Source organism: Paracoccidioides brasiliensis (assembly GCF_000150735.1).
Source record: "Paracoccidioides brasiliensis Pb18 unplaced genomic scaffold supercont2.3, whole genome shotgun sequence".
Lineage (NCBI taxonomy): Eukaryota > Fungi > Ascomycota > Eurotiomycetes > Onygenales > Ajellomycetaceae > Paracoccidioides > Paracoccidioides brasiliensis.
Window position 1 is genome coordinate 320,167 of NW_011371360.1, and position 10,254 is coordinate 330,420.

The window sequence follows — 10,254 nt, forward strand, 5'->3', positions numbered from 1 at the left end:
CTTTATTTGGGTTTGGCTGGTTTAAAATGGGACTTGTGTGCGAGAAACCCTATCGCTTGTGAAGGACATCATATAAGAGTTTCATTGTGTAATGAGGGAATCAAAAGCATATATATATACAGAACCCACTTCAGTGCGCCAACTTCGCACAGATGTCTATATGAATAATACAAAAAAACGCCACTCAAAATACATGCTTGGTCAGTAAGCTGGAAATATGGCGTCACAAAATATCTCTATTTATGGTCTGTCCGCTAGTTTCTCGATCAGCCCACTGATTGAGATGCTGCCAGTGGGAAACTTGGAAGAGCTGGGGCAACGGCCGGTATTAGTGCAGCAGCGGAGATGTCCCCATTAAGCAAGACGTCGAGACTTTCCTCCTCGTCCCGCTCGTCATCTGACAGTTCTTGAGATCGCCGTCCGGCGCTCACACCTCTTCTGGCTTTCTTCGCAGATGCAGACTTCTTGGTAGCGGCTTGGTGAGACTCGCGCTTGGCTTAGGCATCAATAACCACGCATATATGACCTTGGGTTTGTCCAAAAGCTTTGCTGCAGCTGGATCACTCTGAATGCGCAGCTTGTCAGGATCCGACAGCGATGGAAGGTTGTCCTTCTCAAGAGACCTGTTCCCCCGCTGGACGATGGTACGGATGTACCCCATATCTTTCAAGCACAGTGAAATTGACCGGAAACTGCATTTCGCATTAAAGGTCTTCTGTATATGGTATTGCATATCTTGAAGACTGGAAAGGGGTCGAGAATTGACGTATTCACGAAGGCCCTGGAGAAATACTCGTCATTGTTTAGTTTTCCATTGCGAAACGGGAAACTGACGGGGCCTGTCGTCATACCTCCTGAATCTCAGTTGTGATAGCCTTTGGCCTCCCCATCTGCTTCATCCTCGGGGGATGAGTCGTTCCCCATGTTCTCAGGCAGAGAGAAATCCCCCGCAGTCGTCGTTCTGATACTCCGTGAGTGGCAGCGATCTTTGGATATGGCTCTTGACGAAACAAAGCTGCAGTCACGGCCAGTTTTTGGTCCTGAGTAAGCCGTTTAGGCATATTAATCAGCAATCAGCAATCATGTCAATCTCCTGTCAGAAAGTCCAAGCCCAAGCAACCCCAAGAGAAAGTTGTCATATATCTTCCAGTCTGATCCTGGTAGTTAACTCTTCGGAGTCGCGACTCGCTGTTGAATCTGGATTAGTGAGTTTGTGGAGTGCTCGGCACAAACAAGCGCGCGGCAAAGGAAGTCACATGAGGTTGGGTGACATCAAGTGCGCGCTTGTCGGCAAGAACCTTCACATGCCGAGGGACTACAAAAAAACAAGTGCGGGCGGAGAAACTGCCACAATATTGTTTCATGATTGTTTTTATATTGGCTCCCAAACACCGGTCACCTCACGACAGTGTATATTTACGCTTTTCGCGATTCCTCCAACAGAGCATTTCTACATTAACAGCCACCTAATGAGAGGAACTCGGACTTATATTTCGTTACCCTTTTGCCCGACCGGGGTGCCAATTGCGGGTTTAGAGGATTGACGAGGTTAAAAAGCCATGGATTCCCTTATAGTATGCGGTCACCTCCCCAGGTGTAACCATGAGGACCTCGCGTTAACATGCAGTTGCAGGAAAAGCTAAATAAAATTGCCATGGACCCTGACCTTGCTCCATTTCTCGCGGTTCTTAAAGGAGCTCGCAATGGGGCTGTCTACGGCGCGAAAATTCGATTCCCCCATGCTTTGGTGTAAGTCCAGCCAATTTAATTTGTTACTCAGCGTATGCATTTCTTTTATGAATGTCAACTCACCCTGTCGTATATTTATTAGGATGATATTTATTTTCCGGTCTGGAAGGTAATCGCTCACATGAGTCTCCTCTCAGTCTCATCCCGTTTCATTATCCAGCCGTTTACTCAAATCGTAACGCAATGCACAGTTTACGTCATAAAGCATGGCTCGTTTTCAAAGCGACAAGACAACACGCACGGAACCTCTCATTGTTCGCCGTCGTATACAAATCTACCATGCTTGCCCTTAAATATATAGGTCCAAATGGGTGGGGTAAGGAGGGGCCATACGATACTTTCATATCCGGGCTCCTAGGAGGATACCTCGTTTTTGGCAAGTCACCAGGTAGCATTAGCCAACAGGTCAGTATCTGAACTAACAAAATAAAAATAAAATAAAAAGCAAAAAAGAAAAGAAAAGAAAAAGAGTTCATATAAGAGTCTTAAGGGGCTAAAACCTAATATACGTTAATTTAGATCGTTATATACGTATTTGCACGTGTGATTCTTGCAGTCGCAAAGCTCTCAGTTGAGCCTGGGACACATGCGCTGTCCCATCTAATCACACCCGAAGCCAGAAGCGCAATCTATGCAAATGCCTGGCCGGCCTTTGCCAGTCTCAGTTGGGCCTGTGTCATGTACCTTTTCCGCTGGCACCCAGCTGCCATTCAATCAAGCTTGCGAAGCAGCATGACTTACATGTATGTCAAAGGATCCCGAGGCATCTGCACCGATTTGCCATTATGATTCCGATATTAGATTGATGCGAACAATTCGCTGACTTGTACGAAATTAGTTATTCGGACTCCGACCACTGGGATTCTCTGCGAACTTTATTAATTCACAACAAATAAGTCACTATAGAATATGCAGTTCCGTAACAGTGCACATAGAGGGCTTTTGTCATACGCCCCATGTGTTATTTATCCGAGAGACGCGAGCTAATACCGCCACATTTGCCAAGTATCCCGTTCGTCGTTCACCATATTTCCCATATTGATGGACAACCTAACCGATTTCGGCTGCTGAATGATAATCGCATCTTTATTATAAACTTCCGGACTTCTGGAGGTGGGGCAGTTGGAGCTGTGGAAACATATATCCCTTTTGCGTGACTTGATGTTAAATTTTTTTTTTCTTTCTTATCATATCTATTCACGAGTTTTTGCTATTTCTCCCTTCCATCTTGGGAACCTGCTGGCTATTGTATGATATACTTCATTTTGTCATGGATTAGAATGAAGTCCTGTATTGGTGATATATGTGATTACATATGAAGAGATATATATAGTTAATTAAAGATTTTCATCGCTTGAACTTTCCCTGTCCCGAAGTTTTTCGGGATCTGCATGGAAGATGAGCTAGTCTCCTCTGTGGAAGTACTGTAATCTTGCAGAATTGCTCTCTGCCATAGTCCGTCCTGTCATGTCACATATAGTTAAAGCCGATGTTATGCATTCCGATCGGTCCAGACTTCCCAGGTCCTACGGCGATAATTTACCCGGTTCCATGTCAGGGATGAGCCGCTGTCCGAAGTCAAAATACGAGCAGCGTAATGTCTATTTGCCCGGACTTTGGTTTTGGACAACCTATCGATGACCAGAGAACAGGCTAGTCAGTGAAGTTATGGGGAGAGATGTGCACGTCATGCAAGTGCCCCGCTTCTGGCTTCCAACGATGGAACAGTTTGAACAGTGTCAACAGCGTGAGTTTGAAAAATAACCCAGCTCGTTTGCCTCCTTTAGATCAAAAGGCTGGAAGGGTCTCAAAATAAATATATATAGATGCCCAAATATACAAGCATTTCTATTATATTCTTTTAACTGTTTTGAATGCCTCTGTGAGCTCTTCACTTGCCTTCCCTTACCCCACCTTACCCCCAGCATCCATCACTCCCTAGATACACAATCAAAGGCATACTAACACCAACCAAACAGTCCTGTCGAAAAAAATAAAATAAAATAAAAATAAAACGTCAAATATGAAGGGAATCATTTCCGAGAAGGTTGGCGAGCCTTTTAAAATCGTTGATAATCTCGAGGTCCCTGAGCCATCATCGGACCAGATCTTGGTCAAGTCGATTTACATGGCTATTAATCCAGTGTTAGTATATAATACATGGTGTTCATTTTATTTCATTATGTCCCTCAAAGTTGAATTGAGTTTTTTTTGGATTATTTTTTCCTTTATTTTTATTTTATTATTTCTTTCTTTGTTTTTGGTAATAAGCCGTCTGGATGGACGATGCACATGTACTGCATACATATACCTGCAGTTCCAGAGGAGCAAGCAAACTTTGATATTTCCTTTGTTGTAACGTCACAGCTGCCAGAAAATATTCGTTACTCAGGGGTGTTCTAACTACTCTATATCCAGTGACGAATTGATGAGGACGACGGGAGCCCTCGTTCAAGAATGGCCGCTGGGTCTTGGGCTCGACGTCGCAGGCATCGTGGTAAAGGCTGGCGAAAATGCTGCCTCGTCGTTTAAAGTTGGCGATCGTGTTTGCGGTTGCTCTCGCTTGGGATACTTTGGGTACAACGGCGGGCAGGAATATGTAAGTGCGCTCACTTTTCTTGGGTAGATTAGGTAGATTGAGTATATGGGTGCGTACTTCATTCCGTGGGTTGAAACTAGGGCTTTTATGCCAGAACTTGGGGATGGCTCAACCGTTCTAACTTAGTATATAATATTATTATATGAGATATAGTTCCTGATGGATGCCAAAGTTACGATTCCCAAACCGAAAAATATTTCTCTAGTGGAAGCTGCTACAATTGGCGTCGGTGTTGAGGTATGTTTCCTCAGTGGCATATTCACTCCTTTCGGAGGGTCGGTGACGCTGGATCGAAATTGAAAGCTCATATTGAGAGTAGACTGCAGGCCTAGGTATCTTCAACTCTCTCGATGTCGAGTTGCCCAAGCTGGAAGATGTCCGCGAAGGGAAATATGTACCTCCAAAAAGGGATGAATGGGCAGTTGTTCTTGGAGGCTCCAGCAGTGTTGGAAAATTTGGCGTTCAGGCAGGGACTCAATTATTCCCGTGGCACCAGTATTAGCCATACAAAATGGCATGCTAATGGATCCTTAGCTCCTTGATGTCTGCGGATATAAAGTGATCGCATCCTGTTCAGAACAGTCAGTTCCGGTTCGAATATTATCTCCTAGTTTCATTTTTCCGATGTATGGCAATGCTAACATCCGCATATCAGCTTGTGAAAAGTCAGGGAGCGAGGGCTGTATTTGACTATAAAATGCCAATTAGAGATCAAGTCAAAACTGTCCTTGATATTACCAAAGGCAGAGTCCACCGAGTCTTTGACGCCGCGGCGACTGGTGATGCGTTCGCGAAAGAGCTGTTCAAAAAGCTCCCAGCAGGAGGTCCAAAGTTGTTTTCCACGACAAATGCCTGGTAAGTCTATTTTGAACAAGGGACGATTTCACACAGCTTCTTGGGCTTCTTTCCCATGAAAATGCTTTAGCTAATCTCGTGAACAGGAGTAAAATCACCGACTTTGAAGGGGGGAAAACTACGATTGTTCAGATGGGTACAATTGGAAGACCCAACGGAGAGCATATCAACAAGCTTCTTGAAGAGTACATCCCGGTGTTTGTGGCTTTGTTTGAACAGGAGAAGCTACTTCCTGCTCCCTTTGATTTGATCGAACGCGGAGGGTTTGAGGATGCGCTTGAGGCATATCGATATCACCAAAAGGGAGCGGGAAGATCGCACAAGGTAGTGGTCAAGATTCAGGAAGAGTAGCCAGGGAGAAGATATTTGTTGAATGTTTTTGATGCAATCGTGACTTTGGAATGTGGGGATTTGAATCTTCATACACGCAAATATATTTAAATTTTCCCATACAGCCCTCGATATCCATTCTGATAGTTACAAGTTTGGATATGTTGTTCCTTTGGGCAGCGTACAGATATAATGGCGCCATTCCTAATTAGGATTAGTTCTTCTAACTAGTCCTCATGAGGTAGTTTGTCTGTCGATCCCCCACTGAATAAAGTATTTTAAGGTTTATCTGCCTATGACGTCTGCCTACCAACAACCTCCTATTTCAACCTTAACCTGCTGCCAACAGCAGTTTCAACGCGGATTTACAAGCCTCTTAAACCGCAGCAATAAACCCCCATTAAAATAATTATGCTATACTTCTCTTGAATCACCGGCAATGGCTCCTCCAATCCTGCCATCACCAAAACTATCCATCTCCGCATCCCCGCTCACTCCATCCTCCTTTCAACCCTTCGGTAACGCCATATGTAGCCCATTGCCATCAACACTCACCCGTGCACCTCCAGTCACCTCCATTCAGTCCCTCGCAAACACAAACAGTTCTACAATATCTGATCTCCCTACCCCGACTCTTGCCAACCAATCCACCGCGTTGAAATACAGTCCAATCTCCGTATTCCAGAATAATTACGACCAATGTGAGAGTGCGAGATCCCGGGACCGAGGAGGTGCGGGCTCTCCGTGCATGAGTATGTTTTCGTGTTTCCCGAGGTCATTGCGGGGAGGTGGAGAACAAGGGAAGGGTTTTTTTGATGTTAGGATTCTGGAACGACATCCGTATACAACGCAGACGTTTGTACCGCTGGGTGTTACAATGCCTGCGGATAAAAGAGGCCAGGGTAGAGAGAGTAGGAGATCCACAGATACGAGTAATAATGGCGATATTGACGATAACAGCAACAACGGTATGACTCCTAGCTTCTTGGTTATCGTTGCACCATCATTACATGGCCAGAGGGTACGGGCTACTGTTGTAAATGCTCGGGGTCTCAAGGAGGAAGTGGTTATTCGCGACCCGCCGGATATGCGCAATATGAAGGCGTTCGTTGCACATGGTGGGCAGGCGGTTACATATGGAGCTGGGACATGGCATGCGCCGATGGTAGTGGTGGGGAGGCATCGGGTGGATTTTGTGGTGGTGCAATTTGTTAACGGGGTTGCTGAGGATGATTGTCAGGAGGTCGCATTCGAGGAAGGGATAGTTGTTGATGTAGATATTGACGTGGATGTCAGGGAGATGGAAGTTTATGAGGATGAGGTGGCTAAGCTATGAGTGATACTTTCATGGTTTAATGGGATAGTGCATTGTTTTATATTTATATAATACCCCCAGTCAATTATAATTTCCATTGCGACATCAAAACGAAAGTATTTTTTGAATATTACACCAGGGTATCTAAGAATCATAATAAGATGTGATGACTGGAAAGTAAAAAATTGGTAAAACAAAGATAAGTGCGGGTGAGAGTTGGAATATCACGAGCCGCGTTGGGCAGCTAGACCGCGACCAGATAGATTCTCGTCGGGCTCATAGCTTCCTCCGCCGGAAATTTCGCCCAACACGTCATTTGCGACATCGATGACACTCTCCGGAAGGCCTGCTAAGCGTGCAATCTTCAAAGCGTGGGATCGGCGATTCACGCCCTTTCTCAATCTATGATCGAACGAAAACGACCCCGACAAGTCCTCCTTTAAGTCCGTGCAGTATCGAGCCAAACGTTCGAAGCCAGCAGTCATGTCAGCCAGTGCATAGAAATGCGTTGCAAATAGCGTGCGACATTGATTGACGTTATGGAGATGGAGAAGACATGCATATCCAACCGCAGTTCCGTCCTCCGGCGTCGTCCCCCGCCCAACTTCATCCATGATGACAAAGGAATGTGGCGTTGCATTTTTCAAAATCGCGGCCGTTTCCAACATCTCTACCATGAAGGTAGACTGGTTGCGGAACAGGTCGTCCGCAGCACCAATACGGCTGAATATCTGATCCACAACACCTATCTCTGCATGTTCTGCCGGGACGAACGAGCCGACCTGCGCGAGAATGGTAATGAGAGCATTTTGACGCAAAAAGGTGCTTTTGCCGGCCATGTTTGGGCCCGTTATGAGCCATATTCGCTCCTGTTCTCCGATGAAGCAGTCGTTGCTAACAAAAGGGCGGCCTTGTTCCTCCAATCCAAGTTTTACCGTTGGATGTCTTCCGCCCACGATTTTGTGGCTTGTGCCATTGTTGATAACCGGTCTAACCATCCGCTGCTCCTTGGCAAGATTGGCAAATGAGCATGCAACGTCAAGTTCGTCCAATACAGCGGCATTTCTCCGCAGTTTCACAAGGTTCAAAATTACGTCTTCGCGGAGGTTTCTCAAAACACGCTGTTGTTCGTTCTTGATCTCTTCCTTTGCTTCGCCTATTTGAGCACCCAATTGTGTCCAAGAACTTAGATAAAAGGAGCGTGTTGATTTTGATGAGGAAACGGATCGCATTCCTTCCAAGGCTTCGACTGATTGTTGGGATGCCTTTGTTCCCTTCACATGAACAATATGGCCAAGTGCAGGAGTCCATTTGAGACTTAGATTGGCAGTTCCGGCGATATCCTGTAGTTCCAGTGTTAATTCTGACTTTTCGTTGTTCAGATAATCAAGTTTATCGTGAAGCTCTTGCAGCTTCTCGCTCGCATCGCGGCGTATGATCCATGCGTCTCCATCTGACTGTTCAACCCCGTTCGACTCCTTTTGCTTGGCACCATACTGATCTTGGATTTTCTTGGGCATAGCTTCTAGATCTTCTGGGGATCCTTCATTCAAAATAACTTGTTGAGCTAGGGCCGCAGCTTCGGCGGCCGCGTCATCCTCAATCCGCTGCTTTTGAAGGAGCCCCTCTTCATCAATTGCACCGAGTATTCGCTTTGAAAGTGCTTCGAGGCCATTGAGGTTCAGACGATCAAGCATGGAACGTAAACCACGAGTCACATCAGGATTGGCTTCTTGGTCAGAAGGTTGATCAGAACCTTCGATATTCTGTAGCAGAACATCTTTTATATCTCGCGACGCTTGAATTGTCTTTGAGAGGCATATGAGATCGTCGGCGTCGCCTCTTCCTAATGAAAACTTCTGAACCAATCGTTGAGAGTCGTAGCTACGTTTAAGGAGAAGTGTTATATTTTGTCGTAGGTCTTCATCTGCAAGGAACTTGGATACCAAATCAAGGCGCTCGTTTATAATATGTAGTGAAGCAGAAGGCGACGCTAGACGATGGCATTAGCCTATAAAAACTGCAGGCACAAGGAGAAGACATAAAAGTCCATACTCAATCTATCTCTAAGCAGTCGTGCTCCACTTTTAGTTGACGTTCGACGCACAGCGTGGAGAAGGCTTCCTTTCCCAAGACCATCTCGAGCGGTTTCTAAAATCTCCAGCCCCTTTAGGCTACTACGGTCAATAGTCATAGATTGGTCAAGATGCCTGCGGCGTGGCGCCTGGAGTTTCATATTCATTCCCCGGATCTGAAAGTGGACATATTCCAGCAACATGTTACATGAAGCTATTTCCTCTGTAGTAAACATGCTAGCTGCATCAGGGGTTATTGGGGATTCAAAGACCGAACTCCAATCGGACAGCATCTTCGTCTGGTCCTGACATTTAAACGACGTTATAAGGTGTTTCTGGTCTTGCCCAACAATTGCTTGAAGCTCTTGTTTGAATTTATCATCGACCTGAACGTCGATAACTATCTCCCGGGCATTAATTCTGGTAATGGCAGATGGTAGCATTTGTGCTGTCGTACTCTGGGTAAAAAAAACCCCTGTTGACAAGTCTAGCCAGGACATACCGATAGATCGAGACCCCGAGATATAAGGATGCTGTCCAGGCGATAGTATTTCCGTCTCCTCTGGGAGGGTATGGGCCATATACACTGACAGGAGAAAGTTGTTCTCAAAAGGATCCATAAACTTCTCGTCAATCAATGTCCCGGGTGTAACAATTCGAGCAACTTTACGGTCATATTGTAGACCCCCCGATTTGGCTTTTTCAACTTCACTGTTGCGATATTCCTCGCTAATAGCCACATACTTGTTTAAGTCCTGAACCAGGATTTTTAGAAAACGTTCCAGTTGGAAATACGGGAAGCCTGCCATTGGAACGACACCAGCGTTTGTCTTCTTCTGTGCCAATTTCAAGTTCAGCAGTTTAGCGTATTCTTCGGCTTGTTCGAAATAGAGCTGCAAAGGAATAACCACTACTATTACTATTGATTCTCAGGCAATTTCAGGGAACAGACTTCCGTACCTCGTAAAAGTTGCCCACCCTTGTCAGCAGTACACAGTTTTTAAATTTTAGCATGTTGTTTTTGGCTCCTTGAATCACCGTTGGATACTGAGGCGCATCATTGACAACCGACGGGTATGGTTCCAGAGATTTCTTTAAACATCCTTGACGAAGATCATTAAGTTTGGAAGAAGTTTTTGTCGTTGCCCCGCGATTGTGCTGCAGAGGGACAAAACCGCGGGCCAAAACGCGAGATCTGGAGGCATTGCGGACGGGGCAAAAACGTGAACATGTTGATAGAAGAGGACGTCTCAGCTGCCGTCCATACAGATAAACTGTCATTATCCACGATATCCACCACCCGGGTTGTTCTGTTAGTGTACCCTGATACG

General features: G+C 45.6%; 5 protein-coding genes across 5 annotated transcripts; 3 read left to right on the top strand and 2 right to left on the bottom strand.

Moving 5' to 3' along the window:
- Positions 1-266: 266 nt before the first annotated feature.
- PADG_02490 (uncharacterized protein) lies at positions 267-1,061 on the bottom strand (the record flags this gene model as incomplete). The annotated part of the gene is made up of 3 exons (XM_010760178.1): positions 267-491; positions 527-781; positions 852-1,061. The coding sequence occupies 3 exons, from the start codon at positions 1,059-1,061 to the stop codon at positions 267-269; spliced, it is 690 nt and encodes a 229-aa protein (XP_010758480.1).
- A 560-nt stretch (positions 1,062-1,621) lies between these two features.
- Positions 1,622-2,538, top strand: PADG_02491 (uncharacterized protein; the record flags this gene model as incomplete). Its single annotated transcript, XM_010759706.1, has 4 exons — positions 1,622-1,749; positions 1,832-1,858; positions 1,941-2,154; positions 2,269-2,538. The coding sequence occupies 4 exons, from the start codon at positions 1,622-1,624 to the stop codon at positions 2,536-2,538; spliced, it is 639 nt and encodes a 212-aa protein (XP_010758008.1).
- A 1,234-nt stretch (positions 2,539-3,772) lies between these two features.
- PADG_02492 (uncharacterized protein) lies at positions 3,773-5,554 on the top strand (the record flags this gene model as incomplete). Its single annotated transcript, XM_010759707.1, has 7 exons — positions 3,773-3,894; positions 4,168-4,348; positions 4,502-4,585; positions 4,668-4,808; positions 4,883-4,939; positions 5,004-5,203; positions 5,290-5,554. 7 exons carry the CDS (start codon positions 3,773-3,775, stop codon positions 5,552-5,554), a joined length of 1,050 nt encoding a protein of 349 aa, XP_010758009.1.
- A 418-nt stretch (positions 5,555-5,972) lies between these two features.
- PADG_02493 (ureidoglycolate hydrolase) lies at positions 5,973-6,869 on the top strand (the record flags this gene model as incomplete). The annotated part of the gene is made up of 1 exon (XM_010760179.1): positions 5,973-6,869. The coding sequence occupies one exon, from the start codon at positions 5,973-5,975 to the stop codon at positions 6,867-6,869; it is 897 nt and encodes a 298-aa protein (XP_010758481.1).
- A 203-nt stretch (positions 6,870-7,072) lies between these two features.
- Positions 7,073-10,204, bottom strand: PADG_02494 (mismatch repair ATPase MSH1; the record flags this gene model as incomplete). Its single annotated transcript, XM_010759708.1, has 3 exons — positions 7,073-8,841; positions 8,904-9,816; positions 9,884-10,204. The coding sequence occupies 3 exons, from the start codon at positions 10,202-10,204 to the stop codon at positions 7,073-7,075; spliced, it is 3,003 nt and encodes a 1,000-aa protein (XP_010758010.1).
- Between the last annotated feature and the right edge of the window lie 50 nt (positions 10,205-10,254).